The following is a 22772-nucleotide window of genomic DNA, read 5'->3' on the forward strand; positions in this document are numbered from 1 at the left end:
CTCCGTCGCCGCCTGGTGGATTCAAAAGCACTGTCGTAAGATCAACGTCCAATGCAAGTGCTGGCGCCGATAGTGTTAGGAGATATGGAGGCATCAGGAGGAATGTGTCTGTCTCATCAAGGGCTTCAGAGCGCTCACCTAGTCCCGCGACGTCCTCGTCCGCCGCACCGTCGATACCACCTGGACTTCACAGGAGTAACACTGTCCCATCAAGACGATCTCCTGCCAATCTTACCTCGAGTCGGGACCAGCAAGCTCCTGTACCTGCATCAGTGCCGGTACAACCAGCTGCATCTCAGCAGCCGCCAGAGACAGACGAGGATTTCGATGTGACATTCCCGACTGTTACAGTGCCCAGGAAACCGGTCAAACGCTATCAATTAACTGATTCAAAGAGAGAGGATAGCGCGTTTCACGACCACGATTTCGAGAGCCCAAACGGCTCTCAGGGTTGGGGAACTGGCTCACGGTCTAGAAACACCGATTTCGGTCGTCCGACAACCCCATCCTGGGCCGACTTCTTGTCATCTGGGTTTGTCGAAGAGAATGGTAAAGACAAGAACCAGTCTCAAACGAATATGCCCGTTGTATCGAGTGCTTCGGAGGCCTCAGATCTCAATGTCAACCTCATTGAACCCAAGAGCAAGAAGAAAACCAACCGATTGCTTCGCCTCTTTTCTCCTAAAGCCAGAGATGAAAAACCCAAAGTGCCGAGGGAGTCTCTCAGTTCGGCATCCGTGTCTACACAGAAAACCCCGGAGACACCTCGACGTGATCTTACACAATGGTGGGAAGGATTCAAGCGTAGTTCTGACGCTAATACGCCTACGTCTGGAAGAACCGCACAAAGAGTGTTTGGGGTTTCCCTGAATACCATGATTCCATATGCCAACGTGGCTATCTCGCTAGTTGACGAAGACGGGAAGAGCTACATCTACGGCTATGTTCCCATAGTTGTCGCAAAGTGTGGGGTGTTTCTCAAGGAGAAAGGTTCATGCCCTCTCTGTCCACTTTTGCTCAAACTGCTAATTGAATGCGCTAGGTACCGAGGTAGAGGGCTTATTTGTGACGCCTGGTTCGCCTCAGCGTATCGCAGAGCTGAAAGATATATTTGATACTCCCGATAGGTATGGGAAAGGCCTCGATTGGGTAGGGTACACCCTTCACGATGCCGCTGGTGTCTTTATGCTCTTCCTGGCAAGTCTACCAGAACCGGTCATTCCGTGTGAATTGTACCAGGCGTTCCGAGCAGTCGATATTTACGAGAAAGAGGGTATCGCCAAGCTCGTGAAGGAGTACCAGTCGCTTATCAAGCTGCTTCCCCCTTTGAATAGGCAGCTTCTTTTGTACCTTTTGGATTGCTTTGCCGTTTTCGCATCTAAGAGCGAGCTGAATAAGGCCACAAGCGATGTCTTAGCATCCATTTTCCACACGAGCATTCTTCGGAGGTCTAATGACTTTGACCACGACGTAAATCCGGAGTTTTTGATCTTCAGCAAGGAAACCCTCGTTTTTCTTATCGAGAACCAAGACCATTTTCTCATTGGAATGGAATCATCCTCGGATACTGTTGAAGATAGCGGCACCACGACCAACGAAGTGCCTGACTGAAGGACCAAAATCATGTGTCTACCTTGACCGATCGCTGAATCCATCATGAGAAAATTCCACCATGGAGTCTTCGTCTATCGAAGAAGAGTCTCATTATTCTCTACATTGAAACGGTTATCAGAGGAGTACTAGGACGAAGGTCAGCGAGGTTCAGAGTGTTTAAATCGCATTCGCAGATACTGTGCGCGAAAATATCACCACGATTTCCGACACGTCTCTTTCGAAAGACACTCGAGATACCGTTCAACATGCACCAGCACTGGCCTACGCTCTAGGAGGGACCTTATAGCTTCGCTCAAGCATAGTTTCGAAATGCTGCGGACTGCAAGGAAACTCGCGGTGTAACATCATGTTGAGGATAGTGTTTTTATTCGAAACCATGGAGCTATCTCGCGTGTCGCGTCATCCAGCAACACGTGCCCCCAAAACTCTGGATAGGGTACTTCGAGATGGGTAGGATGGGTAGCGATCCTGGTTCATTTTTCTCATCAGTAAAATTCTCGAATACGCCAAATTTGAGTAATTAATTACCACATAGAAGAGTATTACATGTCTAAGCTAATATTTTACTACAAAGTATCATAATCATTTCTCTCCAGTTACACATGCAGCACGAACCCAGGCAGCGACTTGCTCGTCCCTACCGGCTCAGTGCCTTCACAAGCCTCTCCTACGGATACTGGACAATGGGCCTCGTTATAAGTAGGGCATACAGGCGGACTACTCGCCGCAATCGACAGGGCTTTCACGAGCGGCCTGCCTCGGCTGCTCACGATCCCCACACCTGAGCTGGCCACCACTCGCCCACCTCTCGTGCCGCGACGACCATGTAAATAAATAAAACCGTCCATGTGCCTTTGTGGGACGAGGCTTATTGATTGTGTCATCTCTTGCTGAACCGTGTATCATCTCGATTTCATATATTCAAAGTTTAGTGCACGATGACAACTGCTCCGTATGGAAGCACAATCCCTTGGGCGGAGCCAAGCTGGTAACATTCGCTATTTCAGACATTTTTGAACACGAGATTTTATATTCGGCGATGTTTGCACCACTCAAATTGACACTGCCAAAGGTACACCGGCCGTCCGTCCCCTTACTACAAGGACTCCCATCGTCGTCTTCGTGACCATGTCCGTAAATGGACTGAAGAGGTACTAAATCATCAACCACTGCATGCCATACGCCTTGAAATGATAGAGGTAACACATCCAAGCACTTCTCGGATAAAGCAGCCGAGTGGGAAGAGAATGGCGCCGTCCCACAGGAAATCTACCAACAGTGCGCTGAAGCTGGTCTCCTCGTCCACATTGCGGCGGGAAAGGCCATTCCGAAAGAGTGGTCTTCGTACCTCGTCATCGCGGGTATCAAGGCTGAGGAGTGGGACGGCTTCCACGACTTCATTCTATGGGATGAATTGGTGAGGGGTGGGGGGATTGCGAGCATTTTCATTGGACTGGTACGTGCAACCTGAAGGCTAAGAAGAGACAAACAGGACTGGGAACAGGTCTGAGAGACACAGAGAAAGAATACTTACACAGAGCCAGGTCGTCGGCGCGCCCCCAATCCGCCAATTCGCCAGCGAAGCCCTAAAAGCAGAGTACCCTCCCCCCTCCTTCCACACCCACCTAACGCCCCCACCTAACGCCCCCACCCCTAGAATCTTCCCCCAAAAGATCTGCCTCGCCATCACCGAGCCCTCCTGCGGCTCCGACGTCCGCAACCTCACCACCACCGCCACCCTTACCCCCTCGGGCACGCACTATCTCGTCAACGGCGCCAAGAAGTGGATCACCAACGGCCTGTCCGCCGACTACTTCCTCACCGCTGTGCGCACGGGCGGGCCCGGCGCCGCGGGCATCTCGATGCTACTGATCCCGCGCTTACCGGGCGTGACGACGCGGCCGCTCGCCATCGGCGCCGGCAAGCTGGCCGCTCTGGCGTATGTCACATTCGAGGACGTGGAAGTGCCTGCGTCTAATCTAATAAGGGAAGAAGGAGCAGGGTTCAGGCAGACGATGGTGAATTTCAACCACGAGCGGCTGTGGATCGTGTTCCAGGCGCTGCGGGGGTGCAGGGTGAGCATGCAGGATGCGATGGCGTGGGCGCAGAAGCGGGAGGTGTTTGGGGCGAGGCTGGTGGAGCAGCCGGTGGTGCGGTGGAAGTTTGGGGGTATGGCGAGGCGGGTGGAGGGGCTGCAGGCGTGGACGGAGCAGGTGGTGTATGAGCTGGGGGAGCTGAGTGAGGGGGAGGGGGCGAGGTTGTTGGGGGGTGTGACGGCGTTGTTGAAGGTGGAAGCGGGGGTGGTGGGGAGGTATGTTGCGGATGAGTGTGTGAAGATTATGGGAGGGTGAGTTCATGGATGTGTTTTGGGAAGGAAGAGTAAGAGAACTGACAGCTGCTAGGTTGGGTTTGACGAAGACGGGGCAGGGTGCGAGGGTTGAGGCGTTTTCTAGGACTGTTCCTGGTTTGATCGTTCCTGGCAAGTTGGCTCTTACGAAACACTGCGCTCTATACTGACATTATACCAGGCGGTTCCGAAGACGTCCTCATCGATCTCGGTGTCCGAGAAGCACTGAAACTGCAGAAGATAGCCGACAAAGCGAAGTTGGCGAAGTCGAATTTGTGAAGAGATTTTGTAGGAAAGGATAGCTGGATGGCTGAAGAAAGAAAACGAAATCCGTGTAAGCCATATATTTCAAAATCTTGAAATGGAGAGATGATACTATAGTCACGTGCTCCCCATTCTTCATTCACGGTGAATTGATGATCCTACTCCTTTGATGTGGAAATGTAATTTTGAATGAAGTAAACGATCAATCAGGTGACTACTTACAACTGCTCAACGTCCACGTAGCGTGCACCCCGCGTACCCTCCGCGTCCATCAAAATCGATTCCATGCGGTTATATCTGTAACAAAATAAGACAACGCCTCTACAGAAGCACTCCAGTGGACTTCTATAATGTGGCGAAAGTTGAGCTGATTTCGGATCTATGGTTACGGAGTAGAAAGGGCTTACAAAGTAGTCACGCGGCGTACCCTCCGCGTCTGCCAAAATCAATTCCACGCGGTCAATTCCGTAAGTTTTTGTAACAAAACAGGGCAGTTCCTGGCCCGAAGTCCCTCAGCGTGATTTCGTAACTCTAAGAAATGAGCCATTTAGCATTCATAATTATGAAACGAGAAGTGCCTACGAAGGGTGCACGCCGCGTGCCCTCCGCGTCTATGAAAGTCAGAGTCGTGCGGTTGATTTGGTTACTTCTTGCGACTACGCTGGGTAGATACTGGTGAGAGGACTTCGGGGAAATTCATGAAGATCCAAAGAGCTTGGATTTATGACCTGATACATGAGGCTTGTCAATAATATGCCACAATCGAGTTCCAATCGCACGGACAGGCTCCCGTTCATGCCTTTTGACGACGTCAAAAGTAACCAAATTCCCAGCTCTGATTTAGAAGTCTTGTCAATAATATGCCCAAATCCACTCCAGATCACACGGACTGGCTCCCATTAGTACATCTCAACGATGTCAAATTTGACCCGATTCTAAAGTCCGATTCAGAGTTTCCTGCTCCATAGTACATAAACTTCACTCGAAATCCGAGCGCTTCATACGTAGTCAGACCTACGTTGCTAAGACTAAGCAACCTTGACTACACTACACATCCTCATCAAGCCGATTTCAAAATTAGTGGAAGTCGTACCTACAGGCCTCAAATGAAATCAAAAGTATCCCCATTCGTATCCTTCAGCATTCCCGCCACCCGTTTCGACCCAACCACCCTCTCAAGTCTGAATCCGTCCCACTTCGAAAATATCACTCGAACAGCAGCCTCAGAAGCATCGAGTTTCCCTTCCGATATAGACGTACCCAGATACCCGCTAACGAGTTCCTGGTAGAATATTGGGTTTTCCGGCAACGCGTACATGATCACTCGCTTCACACCCCTGATCTGATACCGCCGGAAGTGATGCGCACGACCCGTATATAGCAGCACAGAGTGTCGGCCGGTCAGGAAATGCGATCGCGCGCGGCGAACGTCGGGGACGTTGACGTACTCAGATATGGCGCCAAATGAGATATTCTGCGTGGCTGTCGAGTTGGCGAAGTAGTTCCGGATGCGGACGAAGTCTAGATATGAGGGGATGAAGATGACTATTCCCTGTCCGCCGTCTGGGGGCTTGGGGTATTTAGACAAAGCGGGCACGATGGTACTGGTAAAGTATTTGAACCGTGCATCTGGGTCGTTGGGGGCGGATGGAGAGTCGTATCGCGAGAAGGTTTGTTTGATTTGGAGCCCAATCTGAGTGATTGCCCCATCATAGCTAGGGCTGTATTTTATTCTTCCGGTGACATTTTGCATGTGTTTGGAGAATAAGTTGTTGAGTTCTGGAGTCAGATAAGCAGATAGGACTATCGTTTGACGTATATGTGCTGCTGTTCCTTCGTCGAGGTACCATTTCCGGACTCGGCTGATATCACATCCGTGAAGGTCTTTCGGTCGCAGGTTGAGCTCGTCGAAGACGTACTCCACATGCTCCCAGTTCTGCATGAGCATAGCATCCGCTTGATCTACGATGACAACCTCAATAGAACTAAGGAAGTCGGAGTCTTTCTGCTTTGGCCCTCCATTCTCAATGGCCCTTCGCAGGCCGAGTGGACTAGCAAATATGATATCGGAGTTGTAGAACTTCGAGAAGAACTTCGCAGTCTTCCGAGTGAATTTCATTCCGATGCGGAACTCGTTATCATCATTGCCCTCGAATAGCTCCCGGAAGTCCTCAGGCTTGTCGTCGGAGAACTTCTCTTCGGTTTGAGAATATTCGTCCACAAAACGCTTCTTGTTCTCTTGCTGTTCAATTTCGCACAAGGATATGATGGTCTCGACATATCTAACGCATGCTTGCCTGGTTTCTAGGAGTATAAGGACTTTTGGGCGAGTGAAACCTTGATCCCGACATTCCAGTTCCTCGTCCTTGACCAGGCGGGCATTGTTCTTTACAACTCGATCTCGTGTCTTGAAAATATGGTTTAACGCATGTAGGCAGGCGATTTGACGGAGGCGGGTAGCATTGCGAGCAGTCCTGGCTCCAAATAAGAGGTCCTGGTAGTCAAATATGTAGGGCACAAGATCCCGTTCGAGGGCGTTGAAGTCCGAGAGAACTTCCAGGGCTGGTGATTGAAGCTTCTGCTTTAGTTTGAGATCCTTCGGTGACTTGATTCTATGTTTGGATGGGACTTCTCCTGTCCCTGGCGTCGAAATCAAGCATTTTGCAGAATCTGCTGCTGCTGCCTTTCGGGTGGCCCATTGATTCTCGTTGATAGCCTTCAATCGTAGCGACAATTCATTTTCGTCTGGGTTCGCGAAATGTGCCTCGAATGGATCCTCATCGTCTTCATCCGAGTCATCCTCTATTATGGCTTCCACCACCTCTTGCTCCTCCTCGCCAGCCTCGGAATCAGATTCGACTTCTTCTGAGACATCTCGGATATCTTCCTCCTGGTGCGATTCATCCCCAAGTTTCCTTCTCTTATTCCGATGTTTCTCTTTTGTGGTCGAGTCCTGGAAAGATTGGAGAAGGGCGCTGTAAGGTTTTACGGTGGTATGAATTTCCTCTTCTTCTTCTGAAGACTCCTCCTCTTCACTAGAAGGTATGTCTGGAACTCCACCATCTGAATCGGAACCATCTCTGTTTATAATCAGCGTATGAATTCGCAATGCGCAAGAATCACTCACTCGACCGGATCTTCAATCCTAGCTTTGGTGAACGTATCTCTCCTCCCCCCTCTGCCACGACCTCCACGACCGCGTCCTCTACCTCTGGGTGCTCCACTACCTCTAGAGCCTCCTCGGCCTCGAAAAGGTGCCATAATGTTGTATTAGCCTCAAACGCAGAGGCCGAACCTTTTTTCTACTAGCAACGAAAGCGGTGAGGATGGTGGGGCAGAACTTGAATTTGGACGAAAATTGGCGAAGCACAACCAACACTAAAGGAACAATATCACGGCCCATCTCTTTGACCTCGACTGCACGCCCTCCTCCACCACCTCCCACCTCCCACCCAGCGCCCCCACACCCGCACGCGCTGTCCACCATGGGAGACACCGAGTCCTTCCTCCACCTCGCCCGCCCGCTCGGCCCAGCGCCCGTGGGAGCGCAGCCCTCAACAGCCCCGCTAAGCGTCGTGATACAACCACAAGTACAATTCCTCCTCAACCCTCCCCATACACGTACTCACAGTCTATCCAGGCCGTCTTCTCCATCCTCGACCACTCCCTCCGCCGCCCCGCCGACCAAGACCGCGTCATCGGCACGCTCCTCGGCACGCGCACCGAAGACGGCACCGAAGTCGAGATCCGCAACTGCTATGCAGTCCCGCACACGGAGACGGCCGAGCAGGTCGAGGTGGACATGGACTACCAGAAGCAGATGCTGGCGCTGCACCTGCGCGCGAACCCCCGCGAGGTGCTCGTCGGCTGGTACGCCACCAGCTCCGAGCTCAACACCTTCTCCGCCCTGATCCAGAACTTCTACTCGCAGCAGGGCGACGGCACGTTCCCGCACCCGGCGGTGCATCTGACGGTCAGCACAGTCCCCGGCAAGGACATCGAGGCGCGGACGTACATCAGCGCGCCGATTGGCGTGACGGCGGAGCGGGCGGCCGACAGCTGTCTCTTCATCCCCGTGCCACACGAGCTCAAGTACGGCGAGGCGGAGAAGAGCGGGCTGGAGCTCATCTCGGGCGCCAAGGACCGCGAGGACCGCTCGCAGGGAATCCTGACGGACATCGAGGCGCTGGAGCGCGCAGTGCAGCATGTGCTGGATATGCTGGAGCGCGTGTCGAATTACGTGAATAATGTGCTGGATGAGGAGGCGACGCCGAGCTCGGCGCTGGGCCAGTTTCTGATGAATGCGTTGAGTTTGGCGCCGAAGGTGGATCCGCAGGATATTGAGAGGGATTTGTATGTCCACGATCTCCTTGGTCACGTACAATAGGTCAAAGCTAACATTTCACAGCAACAACCACATCCAAGACGTCCTAGTCGTCTCCTACCTCGCCAACACAATCCGCACCCAAATCGACCTCTCCAACCGCCTTGCCACCGCCGCCCTCACCATGGGCACCGGTGACCCACTAGGTGGTGCTGCCGGCGACGGCGAGCGAAAGGAGGGCGGCGGCGGCAGGGGACGAGGTGGAAGGGGGCGCGGTGGCGGGAATCGCGGGGACCGAAACAACAACAGGGACAGAGAGAGCGAGCAGTAGACGGTGTCCGTTTCCCCGAATTCAAACATCCCAGTCTTGGCTTGTGGGCTCTTAGTGTGATTGCATTTCTTGTGCGGCAAAAAGGGCGTTTGGTTGGTCTGTCTCGGTCTAGGATTGGAGGCGGGCCATGGGATGTGGGATTGATCGATCGATAGACGCCATGATTATGAGCATGGATGGGATTGCAGATTTGATCTGTACTATGTGGAAACCTCATGAGGTCCGTTAAGAGGCAATTGAAAGAAAAAGACAAAACATATGCATTTTCACCCCATTTTGATTGATGAGATGCTAAAGCCTCCTGGCTTCTGCTTATCCATTTACCTGAGCTTAAATCGACTCCAGACGCCTACCATGCTCGCTCGAATGACCACGATATGAAACTGCTTCCTTCGCTGGTGTGTTGGGATCGTGTCTTGCACCCCACACCCGCCTCCGTCTTCGGTAGCCCGGCTCGCTATCAGACCCGTCAAAACCGCCATTTCCCAAATCCCGCTGCCGTACCAGGGGACTTCAAGCAGCTCCCCTCACTTCCCCCTCCCACTCCCCGCCACACTCCCCTCCCCCACCCTCCTCTTCTTCTTCCGCCCCTTCCCCTTCTCCCCCTTCCCTTCCCCCCCACTCTCCGCATCTCCCTCCTCCTCCTCCCCCTCCCCCCCAGCCCTCTTCCGCGGCCCCCCCTTCACCACGGCCCCCTCCTCGGTACTAAACGCCTTCCGTTGCGCCTTCATCTCCTTATCCTTCGCAATCAGCTCGCTGATGCGCCCCAGCTTCGCCGCGTCGCGCCTTAGCATGAACTTGAAGTCGTCGACCTTTATTTTCGCGCGGCGGGAGTGTTGGGCGGCGGCGGCGGCCTCGTGGCAGGACTCGATGATGAAGTCGGTGATTATCTCGTCGAGCACGGCGATGGTGGTGGGGAGGGGGGGCACGGCGTCGCCGAAGGCGATCAGGTAGGCTTCCAGGTCCGTCGTGGGGAATTGGCGGCCGTGTTGGCGGAGGCGCATGCGGGGTTCGGTCATTTTTTGTGCTGGGAGGAGCTGTGGATTGGAAATTTGGAGTGGGTTGGAGTAGTGGGGTTGCAAGCTGGAGAGGGTTGATGGTGGTGAGGTTGTGAGGAGGTTGTGAGGTTGTGGAGAGTGAATGAGGAAGCTCTGGTCGGTCGCGATCGATGCGCCAGCCGTCATAAAGCCGCAAGGATCTCGGCACGCACGTTTCTCCACCCCCGACGCTTTTGCGACTTGGACACCTCGCCCTCACGTCTTGCTGCCCTTCCCAACACTACAGTTCTCGAATCTCCTCCAATCTCCAAACCAACCCTCCAATCTACAGAATCCTACCAGTTCGAAAGCCTCTGGCCCTCAAAATGGTCCGTCACACCCCCCCTCCATCCCTCCCCCCTCTCCTCTAGCTAGCTCCTAACCCCCCACCCCCAACAGACCGCCCTCTTCAACTTCCAGTCCCTCCTCCTCGTAATCCTGCTGCTCATCTGCACCTCGACGTACCTGCACCACGTGTTCCCGGGCCCCATGGACCGCAACAAGGACGGCGTGCTGGGGATATTCTGGAAAGGCGCGCGCATCGGCGAGCGGTTGAGTCCGTATGTGAGCGTGGCGTGTGTGGTTATGGCGGTGAGTTGATTCCTAAGCCGTGGGGAGGGGAAGGAGGGGGGGGGGGGGGGGTTTCTGGGAGGATGGAGGCTGATACGTGATTAGGCGAGCATTTTTATTGGGACGTAGCGAGGGATGGGGTTGGGATGGGATGGGATGGGATGGGATGGGTGGCGCACGGTACAGAATTTGGGGGATCGAGCTTGTCGGGAGAATGGTGATGGGTGGATGGGACCGCTTTGTGGACGACATGGCATATTCGTCGACGGTCATTGTAGCGAGGCGCAGATGAGGGGATTGGGATGGATGAGGGGTGGCATGGGGCTGGTTTAGCAAGGTGTTTGGCGTTCGGGCGGGAGCGTTTGCGTTTATGCCTTGATCAAGGTTGTGTAATCCAAAAATACGAAGAGAATATCAAGCAAGGCAGCAGAGAGTCTTGGAGATGTTGGTGGAGTAGTCACGCTGTATCAATTCACGCTGGGCGTAAAAAAAAAGTGGCACACGAGGCAGAGTACTTGATGAGTGTGTAAACTTGTCTGCTACTACTTGACGCGCTTTAATGAGGTTCCGCATAGCCCAAACTCAAGAGCTTTTATCTCGTCCAGGTTTCCGAAACTGTATTGAAGCACCCCAAGCAGTGGCATACACGCGCACACACCCACCGCGTGGCTTCTTTAAACTCAGAGTGCCATATTGTTCACGCCTCGCGCGTCATTATAGGCTCGTCCCATAATGCATGAAGTCACAAAAGTTCCAGGGTATAGACCTAAGAAGTGTTGTTGAAGTGACTTTCATAGATTATAACCATACTACTCCCATCATCCCCTAGCCCCACCCGGCATCCACCCACGAACTATTATATACAGAATTTCCCCCTCCATCTCCACTTTTCACTGCCACCCCTCAGCGCCAAGTTGCAACTAGATTTCCCAATCTCCCCACTATCCAACCCAGATAACCCAAGATACATCCCTAAGTGTACAGTACAGCCCACCCGCGCGCGCCGCCACCCAGCCGGTGCGAGAGTAGAGAAGAAAGAGAAGAGAGAGTTTGGAGTTTAGAGTAATTTCTCGACTTTAGTCGGCTGTAATCGATCCAGCCAGCTGAACACACACGCACACACGCACCGTCCGCAGTACCCGAAGTACCGAGAGTGTGTATTCCCCACCATGACGCAAAGAAAACAGAGACTAGAAGCGACACGCAAGCCTCCCGTTTTTCTATTACGCGCAAAACGAACCAGACCGTTACAGACCAAGACAGAGGGAGACGAGAGAAGGTGAGAGGAAAAAGAAAACATAACTGAATAGGAGACTATTTAAAGTCTACTACTCATAAAGAGGTAAAAAAAACACAATCTTGAAGAAAAAGAGGAGAAAAAGAAAACCCTCTCCTCGAGTCTTGAAGGCTTCATCACCTCTTCCTCGTTCCACTCCCACCACTCTTGCTGTTCTCATAGCCACCCAACCCCTTCCGCGTCTGCCTCTCGGCCTCGCCTTCACTCGCATACTCGACAACCACTGCATCGTCCATCACATAGTCGCCTTCCCGGTCGAGTTGAGGGACACTTCTCGCATCCGCGTCATCATCCTCGTCATCATCCTCGTGATCGGAGACTAAGCCAGGATTAGACTCGACTGCATTGGGACTCAATTCCACAGGGGATTCTGGGAGGCTACGGTCACGGGACTGACTTGCGCTACTCACGCCAACACGAGGAAGACGCGGTGGCTCAGCGCGGCCATGTCCCTTCTGACTGCTGGCAGGACGAGCAGGAGCTTTGCCGTTTGCGAGGGCGGAGTGACTGTTGCTGGCAGGTAGACGGGCGAGCTGAGGCGTGGGTGCAACCTTCGAAACTGGAGTTTGCAGGGCCGAATCGGTGGTTAGCTCGTCGTCCGAAGCTTCGAAGCTGGAGACATCGATACGGGTGCGGGCGGTGTCGACGAGGTTGTTGAGGTCGCCTGGAAAGCCACGTTTTTTTAGCAAGGCGTTCATCCAGGGGGTTTGAGGTGAGGGGACGAAGGGGGTCTGAGATCCAGATATGGCAGGGGAAGAGACAGGTGGCGCGGAGGCTGAAGGAGCCAGTCTGGGTAGAACATTACGAGCAGTGGTTGGCGCATTTGACCGAATTAATGGGTGAATGAAGCCGTTGCTCGCAGAGCCGACGAAGCCCACTGCTGGGGTGGTCGGCACGGACTGAGAAGGTTCCGAAGGCGGGATTATTGAGCCAAGCTCGTCGGTCTCAACAGGAACACCGCATGCCACGGCAGCGGCATCGTGGCTCTTGTAGATTTGGTTGTGCTTGATGCGGCAGTGGTTGAGGAAGCCCTGAGTGTTGGAAAACTGGCCGCTCTGGCAAATGGCGCAATATAGCCGTACCCACTGGCCGTCCGTCGACCGTTTGTGCAATAGAGGGTCTACTTTCGGTACAGGCGCTGGATTTTCACCAAGCGACTGGAACCGCATTGCTCCGGTCGATGTCCGTGAATTCCGAGACTTCCCGGCGGTCGGGATTTCCGCAAAGCTGCCACGGGTCGCACGTCCTTCCCCGAGCCCGAAGTACCCTTGTGATTGCGACAAGCCTGTCTCTGGAATGGAGTCGAACTTCGGGTCTGGAATCAACCACTTGGCATAGTGTCGAGAATAGGGTCCATCGGTGACTCCCCACGGCGCAGCATGGACTGGCTCCGTATATCCGCGCTGGGGCTGCAGTGCTGGGCCCACGCCACCGCTGACATTTTCAGACAACGATTGTGAGCCCGGGTAAGGCACCAGCTGACACCGCCGTAGCTGCTCCAGCGCGACCTGGCATTTCCCGAGCTCCTGCTCGATGAGGCGCAATTCGTTGTGCTTGAGCAGGATCTCGTAGTTGAACTGGGCTTCGATGGCCTGCTGGGTTGGCGTGAGGCTCGATTCCATATCCAGAGCGTTCTGATCGGTGGATTCTATCGACGGTGCCGGAGCAGCAGGAGGCTGCGAGATGTTGACCTTCGACTTGGCGACCCCTTCCGCTTTCGATGCGCTTCCTGCCTTCAACTCGACTGGTTTGGCGCTCCCAGTGGCTGAGCTCTTGGCCTGAGGCTTGTAGTTCCCGTGCGACACGACGATGCCGTCGAGGATTGGTTCGCGGTCCGGAGCAATAGTGGTGAACACGGCACGCTTCACTTCGCCGGCGGCGCACTTCTGCTTCTTGATAAGATGCGCGTTCGTGGGCGTCGAGATTTCGGGGCTGTCGGTGCGCTTGCGCTTGAAGGTGCTCAACAGCGGGATATCGACGACGGGCATGTTGCGCGGCTTGTGCAGGGCCGACTTCTCCATGATGTTGTCGCCGGGAGAGTCGGAGCTCCACGGAAGGCGGAACATGGACTGCATCGTGGCGAGGGTGGTTGCCTGGACGGAGCGACGGTCATCTGTAGTCGTGAGTGCGGCGGCGCAACGACGTCTGGGTGGTGTGGCGCGTCCGTGGTGACGTATCAGGAGAGGCTCCGGCAACGGGCGCGTTGGGAGCGGCGTGCGAGCAGAGGGAAGAGGGGTGAATTAAGTAGCAAACAACGCTGGGGCAAAGGAGTGCAAGAAGAAGAGGGCCGTCACGAGGCTCGAGGCAGCCGTCAGCAGTCGGGACGAAATGGTAGAGCTGGCGGCGGGCAAGATAAGGCCAGATCCGCGGCACCCAGAGGGAAAAAAGGAGGTCAAAGTCGTGAATAGGGAAGCAAGAGGGGCGCTGCAGCTCGCAGGCAGAAAAAGTGCCGGTCGGAGGCGGTGGTGGGGGGGATCCGTGGTGCGGGCGTGGTGTTGGCGGTGGTGGTGAGGTTGCGAAGTTGAGGGCGAAGGGGATGCGCACAGCGGCGAAACGACGGCCACAAATGCGCTATGCCAAATATGCCCTCGCCGTCGCACGCTCCACCGGGCCCTGCAGAGCGTGATTGGGCAGGCGGATGGGCGGGACTGCGGCGATGGTTATGCCATTCTCGCCCCGACGGAATGCTGCCCACTCACCACGGCATCATCGACTCAGGAGTCTCTACAGACGCTGAATGTCTATCGTGATGTGTGGCTATCTAAAATCTGTTCTCTACGCCACGTTCTTTGTCGTCTCCGTTCCAAGGCTCGCTGCCGTCCTCCCGGCCCGCACATGCTTCAAGCCATGCTCCAAGCCATGGCTCCAGACCTTGCTTCCGCGCCCGAGAGCTGGAGTTTCAACCGTGTCAGGCTCCCCTCCAGGCTGCCTCGCTTTCTGTTCCAGGCACCCCACCATCCTCAACACCAGGCGACGTATCACGTCCATCGCTGCTCTTCATCCTCCAATCAGCGGCATCCCTCCTGCGCAAGTTCCTCCAAGCGCATCGCCATATTCCACCACCTTCCACGGATCGCTCGCGCGCCAGTGCCCCGGCGCCGGCTCCGCTTGCCAGCCACAACACCACCCATCCCGGACTGAAACATCGCCAACTCACCACATCCTTACCACGTGACATTTCGCTGGACCCTTCCCAGAATCTTCTATTCGCGCACTTCAGGCCGCTTGGGTTGGAACTGCGCTGCGTACTGAGGGCTGTGCCAGCAGATGACCGAACCCAAGGCACAACAACCCCCTACTATGACGATGCCGTTTATGGATCTCGAAAGACGCCCTTTTTATCCTGTCTCGCAACACCACGGAGATTAGTCCGGTCGTTGAAGATTGGCCTCCCCATCTTCGCCCGTTCAGCATCAGCCGTCAGGCTTTCGTACGCTGCGTGGCGCATCTCTAGCCAATCCTGTCGGCTCCTGTGTGGGTTCTTCAGTCCCCGCTGAAGTGACGTTAATGCTTCCAATAACACGTCCAGCGAGCGCATTTCGTCTTTTGCTAGCTGTCGCTTAGGGGCAGTTATCTTTCGGACCACTATTTCTTTGGCTACGACTGACACGGCGTTGGAGGCACTCTCCTCCCGTCGACGAGGCGGGTCTTGACGAGGCAGATCTCGATCGTAGGAAGGACTTGGCAGCTGTTTCTTCCGCGCATGACCTTTCGTAACCCTTAGTCTGCCCTCCTTGGTTGCCTGAATTGTCCTCCCACCTGCAGGCCATCCACCGCGTTGCAAAGACACATGAAACTGGCAAGCGAGTAAAGGGCCTAGCGGGAGGCGATAGCGGCTGAGTGAAAAGCTGAGCGTTTCAAGGACGCTTCTTAGTCGGGGAGGCATCGTAGTGAGTGACCAAGAAGCGCGAGATGAGGTCGACAAGAGGGGGTGATGCTCTGATTAGCCTCATCTCGTATCGAACGTTGCACAACATATCTTGGAGCATTCCAGCCATAGCGCTATTTCTCTTCAGATTCATTCCGTTTCGAGCTTCTATTTGCTTGTCCTCATTCTACTTAGAATCTCCGTTTCGCTCATCTAGCAAAGCATTCGATCTCTTCACACGACTCCAACACATTCCAACCCTAAAAGTCAAGATTTCTCTCCCTGCGGCCTCATAATTCCAACATCTTTGCGCCGTAAAAGGTAGCGCGCAAGTCAGAGGCCACAGCTCTCGCCCCCATTCGCTTCATGTTGTTCAAGCCGTCCGACACTGTACACAACCAGCTATGTTTGCATTCGGTATAGCCGGGTGATTGGCAGATATTGCACCTATCCACCACCCACCAGTGGGTGGTATCATGCTAATTATGGAAAAAAGTGTCCTTCCTTCCCACCTCATTCTAATTTCGCCGACCGTCTAGAACCAAGTGAAGTTGAACTCTTCCACATTGTCGGCCCCTTCCTCTCTAGCAGGCTTACTCAGCACCCTGTGTATATCTTTCCTCCTTCCGCTCAATAGCTAGCTTCCTCACCATCATCAATACAGCTTTTGGCTACACACCTTGTCTTGTTCCGCTTCCCTCTGACTGTCGCTCAACATTATACACAAGCTTGCAAAACTCTATCACAGCCCGGTCCTTCTCCGTCAAACCTCCCTTGCCTAGCTTCACCAACTCATTATCAACCGACAGGCACCTTGAGGCTGCATCTATACAGGCGGCCTCACTTGTACCGTCCCTTCGAACCTCCAAGTTCTTCAACTCTTCTTGAACCGCAAGCACCGCTTCCAGCATATCGGCTAGCAGACTTGCCTCCCTGCCGTTTTCAGGATTCCCGAGCATATGCCAAAGGAAAGAAGCTGGTCTTTCCGCCTGCTGTTTCTTTCCGTGTTGTAGCCGCAGATTGGTTTCTTTCGCCAAAACTGGCATGCGGCGTTTGAAATAAGTCAACGGCGTTTCTGGGTTTCTTCCCCGAGGAGCTCGTTTCGGGTGCTTGGTTCTCAGGGGAGACGTCTTGTGTTTCTTAGAGCGGTGATCCATTGGGACTGCTAGACCTTGTATCAAACCGGGTCTGCTAACTTGGCTTCGTGGCGAGACAGGAAAGCCCGAGTGAGAAGTGCATAGGACGCAAGAGGAATGGAAACTTTGAGCGAGCGGAAACCCGGTGCTGGTAGTCGGAGAGGCATGGCGAAGAGCTGTTTGAGTCCTGCAGGAATCGACCTGGGCGGATCGAGCCCTAAAAGGTGCCTTCATCGGCTGTTACACAGGCTCTTGGCGAGTTTCAGCCACCTGCACGGCAGCACAGCGTCTAGGCACCAGCATTCTCAGAGCTCCCTCCCATCCAGTAGATCATCCTCAACCTCCTCCTCTCTTTCAAAGACACAACAAACCCCCCTCTCCTTCTCGCTCAAAACGCCCCTCCCCGACCCCCTCAACGCCTCATCCACCCACAAACACCTTGTCGCCACCACCACCGTTGCCAACTCCTCCGACTCGATCCAAAACCGCCGCCCTGCTTCCACCATCTCTTGGATTGCCGCCCGTACTGCTCCGAGTAGTTCCCTCTCCTCCCTTTGGGCGGTTGATAAGCGGAAGCGTATATCCTGTCTGATAAGCTTCCACCAAGCTCTCCATGGAGTGGAATTCGACTTCGCGTTTAGAACGCCCATATGTTTCAGAAGCCTATATTCGAACCACTCACGGAACCAAGCTTCGTACGTTGATCCTCGAATCCTGGAGGAACTCTAGTATAAGGCGTCAGTTCGCTGACATTATATCCAACGACTCAGTAGCGATAAAGATAATAGTATTAGGCCATAAGAATTAAAAGGCGCCCTTGGATCGTACAACTCCTTGCTTCAATGCACTCCAGATCGCAACATTTTCGAGGCGTTCGAAGGCCCTGACCCTACATACCTCCGCCATGAGGCGGTCCATCTGGCCACGCAAAAGCTCATCAGACTGTGGTCCCTATAGGGCCATCCTAACATGACCGGGCAGCCACACAGGGTTCGCATGAAGAGCTCACACATTCCTGGCTGACTCGATGTCAACTTGAATGTCAATTAGCTTTTGCTCATTAAGATCTGTTCATGACTACTCACGCCACAGGAGTAACTTTGGCCTGTGCTTAGCTGCGGAGTCTCGTCCAAGAAGCATACTGGAAGGTTGAAAAACACAAAGTCAGATAACTAGCTGAGTATCTCGCGGGTTTATGCCGGCAATAGCGGATGCGAGATTTCCGATAGGCGTGCCGTTGCTGGCTGAACTGTTCCTCTGCTGGTAGTTGGATGCGGCTCTCGTGATGGTTTTCACATCGAGTCCAAAGCTGCTGATGTGGTGGAACCCCGGCGGGTTGTAAGAGCCCGGAGCGGCACTTAGATGAATTTCGCTGGGGTCGCTGGGCAGCATGATAACGGCGTACATGTCGTTATCATCGTTGTAATACTTCTCGCTCTTTGAGAAGTAGTTGTCGCCATCGCAGGGATCATTAGACAAGCTAGTCGCGGAAGCTTTGACGATTACTGTCCGCTTGCATTGCCAGAACGCATTCATCACGGGCGCTGCGAAGGCCGCGGCAAGCATGCCAGTGGGACCGGCTATGGATTCCGGAAGATCGGGGATAGGAGTGGCAAATGTGCCGTTCTCCAAGAGGGAAGGTATCTTGGCGGGATCGTTTGCGTACGCTCGTGCGGTTACATGAGGTGCAAACCCCAGCGCTTCCAGCGGAGAAGCCAGATTCGCGTTGAGTGCACCGTCAACGAAAGCCTGCAGCCGGTTCTGGACTACTTGGTCCAATGCATTGATGGAAGCCGAGACGTTTACGAAGATATTGAACTCACTTTCGACTGAAGGGTCGGGGGACTGTTGCGTGAATGTTGTGAGAGCGGCGCCCGATATCGATGTTGCAGCGCTCACGGCAGAAATGGCGAGAGGAGCGAGTTCGAACTGGCCACCAATGGCGGCAGCGATGCCTATAACTATTCCCGCAACCGTGAGCATGAAACCGAGTTTTACTCGATCTGATAGAGCTGGACTTGACGCCTGTGATTGTGTCCATCGTCAGTCTAGTCCTTCAAATCTCACGGTAACGTTTCTCATACCGCGGGAGCAGGGGCGAACACCTGAGCTAGTGTGCCGACGTCTAGACTGTTCTTGGCCATTTGCGCTAATGCGGCCACATTTCTGTAGAAGTTGTTGAAATTTGCCATCGCGGAGACTGTAAGCATGGCCAGTGGGTCGTCGCTGCACTAGCTCAGGGGAGCAGTTTGATCGCATTGCGTCTGACTAAAGAGGCCAACATCAATCTTGAAATGCGTATCTTCTGACTTCGGCTACAGGACTAACAAATTGCAGACATAGCTTAGCGTGGACAGCTTGCGGCTCTTGCCAACGAAGGTTTGCCAAGCAAGGGGTCTGGTGAGAGAGGAAAGTCTCGATACCTCTGTGGGGTGGCGATCAGTCTCCCTCCACATGGAACTGCTTCGGGGCGCCAACCTACTCCGTCTTCACATAGTCTCCCAGATCGTAGTCCTCCCAAGCTAAGGTCTTGTTCTGTTGATCACAACTCCTTTGGTCGGTTGATATGCCGGAGGGTGCGCTTGACGTCGAGAATGGAGTGACAGTCCGACCAGCAATAGGTCCGGCAGATGTGCAATTCTGCTGTGGGCAGTGGCTAACAACAGGCGTTCCTGAAACCTGAGAGACATAGAAAAGGCAAAGAAAGAGGAGGAAAGCCTCCATGATCGTCGTCACAGGCTCCTGCGAGGCGAGCCGTTTAGACGAGAACAGAGTTCAATCTGGCCTGTGGACTTGGATTTTTTCGTCCACCCAGGCACTTTACACGGGCTGTTTTATATGAGGGTTTAAAGCTGTTATTGCCACCGACGCTTCCACACCGCGCGACGCAAATGTTCCGAGGAAGCCAACATCGTGGTGGGCGCAGATCTCAGCCTCGCAGTTTTCCATCCTATGGGACGCGGAGTGGAAATATAACAGATGAAAAGGGGCTTCGAGGTGTTGGTGAAGAGGCAACAGATGGGATGTACTCCGATGCATAGGATCCCGAGAGTCTGTGCTCTGTCTGGCTGCACTATGCAACACAAGCCCATCTGCAGTTAAGCGCCAGACCGCGGCTTCAGCTAACATACACAACGAGGTAGACCATAGCGGCTATTGGAAGCATTGTATTCGTCGAGACTGATGCCGCTGGTAAGGCTGTATTTTGAAGCCAGGTGGGGCTCGAAGTGGGGGCGGGGAGCTTGGGCGTTGAAGCCGGAAAGGCGGCACTTGACTGAGGTCGAAGCAGCTGAGTTGGCAGGACAACCTCGTTTGGCCTGCCCTGTGGTCCTCCATTCCGAGGAGCCGAATCTCTGCGCTTTTAATGCTTCGTACAGACGGGTGGAGTCGGGATTTGAAAACGGTTGGGATCCCATTTTGCACGGATTCGAAAGTGGGTTGCGATAGAGTATGGGCATGGCTGAGACAGTACCTACCTAGACCTGTGGCTGAAGTAGTCTAACTCCTTTAGGTAACGCAGATTTCCCCGCGTGAGGAACCCGGACAACAGACACGCAGAAAGTGTACCACAAGTTGGGAGATCACCACAGGTCAGAAACCTTGAAGAGTGTCGTCATTCAGTTCACCAGAAATAGGAATCAAATCAGTAGTTAGCGCCACTTTCGACGAACATCACTGGTGTCATGGAGGAAGAGCTGAAATCTGTACAGCCGACTTGCAATGTACTTCAAAAACCGCCAGTATCAGCACCAAAAGCCATAGCAACACTCGAAGAACTGAACTCAGATGCTGCCAAAAAGGTTTACAGAAACCGACTTGCGAGCAGCGAGCTCCGTCTGATCAAGATTCACCCTGGAGACGGGCCGAGTACAGTTACATGCTCGAGCTTCAGTGTCCAAGAAGGAGACTTACCAGACTATGAGGCTTTGTCATATGTCTGTAAGTGCATGTAGCTTTAAAATCATCATATATAGACGCTAAGAACAACTTTAGGGGGCGGTCAAGATACAACCAAAACCATACTTCTTGACGACGTCACTTGGCATGTCACGCCAAACTTGCATTCCGCTCTTTCGCACCTTCGCTTCTCGGATCGCTTTCGCGTTGTTTGGATCGACGCTCTAGCAATCAATCAGACTGACTTACAAGAGCGCAATGAACAAGTCAAGAAGATGTCTGCTGTCTATGCAAACGCAACATCAACGCTGATCTGGTTGGGTGAGGCAACGGACGACCTAATACTTGTCACCTTCGAGCTCTTAAAGTCATATTCTGAGCTCACAGAGACTGACCGGCGCATGTGGCGAACAGGATTCACTACACGAGACATCAGTTTCAAAAGCGGCATTGTGAGCATGATGAATCGCATCTTTAAGCTAGAATACTGGCAGAGAATCTGGGTCGTTCAGGAGATCCTTTTCTCTGATCAAGCGTTTCTAATGTATGGTCAACATACTATTGGCTACGATGACTTCTTCGCTTGTATGCGAGAAATCAGCGCTGTCTGCGCAAAGTCGCCTGAGGAATTGGAAGCCATACCGCAGAGATCGATAGATTCGGGAACCTGGTCATTGGCCGCTCTGGCGCATTCAACAAATTTGATGATTTCTGAAGTCATACCAGCTCGCGGGGCGGCAAGGCATGGTAAACACCTGAGCTTGCGACAGTGGCGAACGGCACAGCTGAAGCGATCTATGGATCGAAGAGACAAGGTTTTTGGCTACTACGGTTGTTTCCATCCGTCAATTCGACAGCAAATCCAGGTGGACTACTCAAAGACATTATCAGAAGTCATCACTCTTATGATGCGCCTACTATTAAAAGAAGAAGGATTGAACATGCTTCTCGGTCCCCGAATGGTTTACGACCCCAAGTACAGAATACCCTCGTGGGCTTGGTCGTTGATGGAACCGACGACGGTACCCAGCAGGACTCTTGGTACTCTTAGTGCCATAGAGGACAAAAGTCCAGGGGACTGGTGCGCTGGAGGGTCTCTTCCAAGCGTCCTTGACTTTTCTGAAGATGGTACAGTGCTTCATGTCAGAGGAAAGACGGTCGCGACCATTGAAGCTACGGCACCATCATTTTCTTCTCCCCCTCGCAACGTTGGCAATGACCTCTTCGTCTTGGATAACTCCTTGGCGGATCTAGACTTCAAGACTTTGATGGAACATTTCAGATTGACATGGCAGTCGTTCAGTTTGCTACCAGACTTTCCGAGTACGCTTGGATTCATCACCGCGTTCTGGCTACAACCAAGCGGACCAACGCTTTCGGAACTGGCGCGCTGGCTGTGCGCTGGTGGTAGTGGGAGCTTGGGAACCAGCCAGACGGACTATAACCCTCATCTGATTGACAGCCTTGTGTCCCTCCACTTCCACCGGCGTATGTTCTATTTCATGCCGGCGACGATGAAACCAAGCACGGATCCCGAAGTCCGGCACTTTCAAGGACAAATTCATGGAGAAAGTGGATTAGGTCCGGAAGATGTTGCGCCCGGAGACAAGCTTTGTGTGCTTCGAGGATGCACGGTTCCTGTCGTGCTGCGGCAAGAAGGTGATCAGTACATTCTGCTCGGAGAAGCGTATGTTCCTCGGATCATGCGTGGTGAGGCTATTCGGGCAGCTGAAGCTGGCGAAGAAGAATATGAGGACTTTTGGATAATATGACGATAACTAAACGGTTGCTTGTATGAGTTTTGCTACGGCTTCTAAGGTATTAAGAGCATTCTTGTACTGGAACGTTGGACTCACCTGGGCACCTGACAAAGCACCAAAGTCCCGGCCCCAATAGTTATTCTGGAGGCAAGTCATAAAGTGCCCGATTGAATGCAAAGGAATGGGGAGCTAGAAGAGAGGATTCAATAAGCTCCATCTCGGGTTGGAAAAAGCAGAACTAAGACATCCTCCGGGGATACGAGAACCACTGTGTGGCGAGATGAGTTCATCATTCAGGCGTCTCAAATCTCTCCCACGTGTTTTTGG

The 22772-nt window shown here is 53.5% G+C and overlaps 11 protein-coding genes across 11 annotated transcripts; 6 read left to right on the forward strand and 5 right to left on the reverse strand.

Annotated features, from left to right (window-relative positions):
• Positions 1-578: 578 nt before the first annotated feature.
• On the forward strand, positions 579-1611 carry BDZ99DRAFT_388224 (Rho GTPase activation protein; the record flags this gene model as incomplete). Its single annotated transcript, XM_033715560.1, has 2 exons — positions 579-990; positions 1043-1611. The coding sequence occupies 2 exons, from the start codon at positions 579-581 to the stop codon at positions 1609-1611; spliced, it is 981 nt and encodes a 326-aa protein (XP_033576727.1).
• A 941-nt stretch (positions 1612-2552) lies between these two features.
• Positions 2553-4439, forward strand: BDZ99DRAFT_509210 (long-chain specific acyl-CoA dehydrogenase; the record flags this gene model as incomplete). Its single annotated transcript, XM_033724385.1, has 7 exons — positions 2553-2602; positions 2687-2765; positions 2828-3070; positions 3159-3211; positions 3272-3961; positions 4017-4093; positions 4143-4439. 7 exons carry the CDS (start codon positions 2553-2555, stop codon positions 4238-4240), a joined length of 1290 nt encoding a protein of 429 aa, XP_033576728.1. The 3' UTR covers positions 4241-4439.
• Positions 4440-4943: 504 nt separating this feature from the next.
• BDZ99DRAFT_571524 (DUF1253-domain-containing protein) lies at positions 4944-7486 on the reverse strand (the record flags this gene model as incomplete). The annotated part of the gene is made up of 2 exons (XM_033728099.1): positions 4944-7305; positions 7353-7486. 2 exons carry the CDS (start codon positions 7484-7486, stop codon positions 5328-5330), a joined length of 2112 nt encoding a protein of 703 aa, XP_033576729.1. The 3' UTR covers positions 4944-5327.
• Positions 7487-7637: 151 nt separating this feature from the next.
• On the forward strand, positions 7638-9150 carry BDZ99DRAFT_463529 (eukaryotic translation initiation factor 3 subunit F). The gene is made up of 3 exons (XM_033720103.1): positions 7638-7815; positions 7866-8578; positions 8634-9150. Exons 1-3 carry the CDS (start codon positions 7711-7713, stop codon positions 8878-8880), a joined length of 1065 nt encoding a protein of 354 aa, XP_033576730.1. The 5' UTR covers positions 7638-7710; the 3' UTR covers positions 8881-9150.
• Positions 9151-9563: 413 nt separating this feature from the next.
• BDZ99DRAFT_368325 (transcription initiation factor IID, 18 kDa subunit) lies at positions 9564-9899 on the reverse strand (the record flags this gene model as incomplete). Its single annotated transcript, XM_033714778.1, has 1 exon — positions 9564-9899. A coding segment is annotated over one exon (336 nt), but the record flags the coding sequence as incomplete, so codon positions are not given.
• A 417-nt stretch (positions 9900-10316) lies between these two features.
• BDZ99DRAFT_388110 (DUF1242-domain-containing protein) lies at positions 10317-10517 on the forward strand (the record flags this gene model as incomplete). Its single annotated transcript, XM_033715556.1, has 1 exon — positions 10317-10517. A coding segment is annotated over one exon (201 nt), but the record flags the coding sequence as incomplete, so codon positions are not given.
• A 1043-nt stretch (positions 10518-11560) lies between these two features.
• On the reverse strand, positions 11561-14017 carry BDZ99DRAFT_36173 (uncharacterized protein). Its single transcript, XM_033714683.1, has one exon. It carries the CDS (start codon positions 13857-13859, stop codon positions 11901-11903), a length of 1959 nt encoding a protein of 652 aa, XP_033576733.1. The 5' UTR covers positions 13860-14017; the 3' UTR covers positions 11561-11900.
• Positions 14018-14558: 541 nt separating this feature from the next.
• Positions 14559-15670, forward strand: BDZ99DRAFT_532422 (uncharacterized protein; the record flags this gene model as incomplete). The annotated part of the gene is made up of 1 exon (XM_033726479.1): positions 14559-15670. A coding segment is annotated over one exon (723 nt), but the record flags the coding sequence as incomplete, so codon positions are not given.
• Positions 15671-16136: 466 nt separating this feature from the next.
• On the reverse strand, positions 16137-17155 carry BDZ99DRAFT_36191 (uncharacterized protein). Its single transcript, XM_033714686.1, has one exon. The coding sequence runs from the start codon at positions 17020-17022 to the stop codon at positions 16324-16326; it is 699 nt and encodes a 232-aa protein (XP_033576735.1). The 5' UTR covers positions 17023-17155; the 3' UTR covers positions 16137-16323.
• Positions 17156-17709: 554 nt separating this feature from the next.
• BDZ99DRAFT_36225 (uncharacterized protein) lies at positions 17710-19018 on the reverse strand. Its single transcript, XM_033714690.1, has 2 exons — positions 17874-19018; positions 17710-17822 (listed from the first exon to the last, which is right to left on the reverse strand). The coding sequence occupies exon 1, from the start codon at positions 18769-18771 to the stop codon at positions 17953-17955; it is 819 nt and encodes a 272-aa protein (XP_033576736.1). The 5' UTR covers positions 18772-19018; the 3' UTR covers positions 17710-17822; positions 17874-17952.
• Positions 19019-20194: 1176 nt separating this feature from the next.
• Positions 20195-22591, forward strand: BDZ99DRAFT_36213 (HET-domain-containing protein). The gene is made up of 2 exons (XM_033714688.1): positions 20195-20727; positions 20782-22591. The coding sequence occupies exons 1-2, from the start codon at positions 20472-20474 to the stop codon at positions 22455-22457; spliced, it is 1932 nt and encodes a 643-aa protein (XP_033576737.1). The 5' UTR covers positions 20195-20471; the 3' UTR covers positions 22458-22591.
• Positions 22592-22772: the final 181 nt, after the last annotated feature.

This window comes from Mytilinidion resinicola, assembly GCF_010093595.1.
Source record: "Mytilinidion resinicola strain CBS 304.34 unplaced genomic scaffold BDZ99scaffold_10, whole genome shotgun sequence".
In the NCBI taxonomy this organism is placed as follows: Eukaryota; Fungi; Ascomycota; class Dothideomycetes; order Mytilinidiales; family Mytilinidiaceae; genus Mytilinidion; species Mytilinidion resinicola.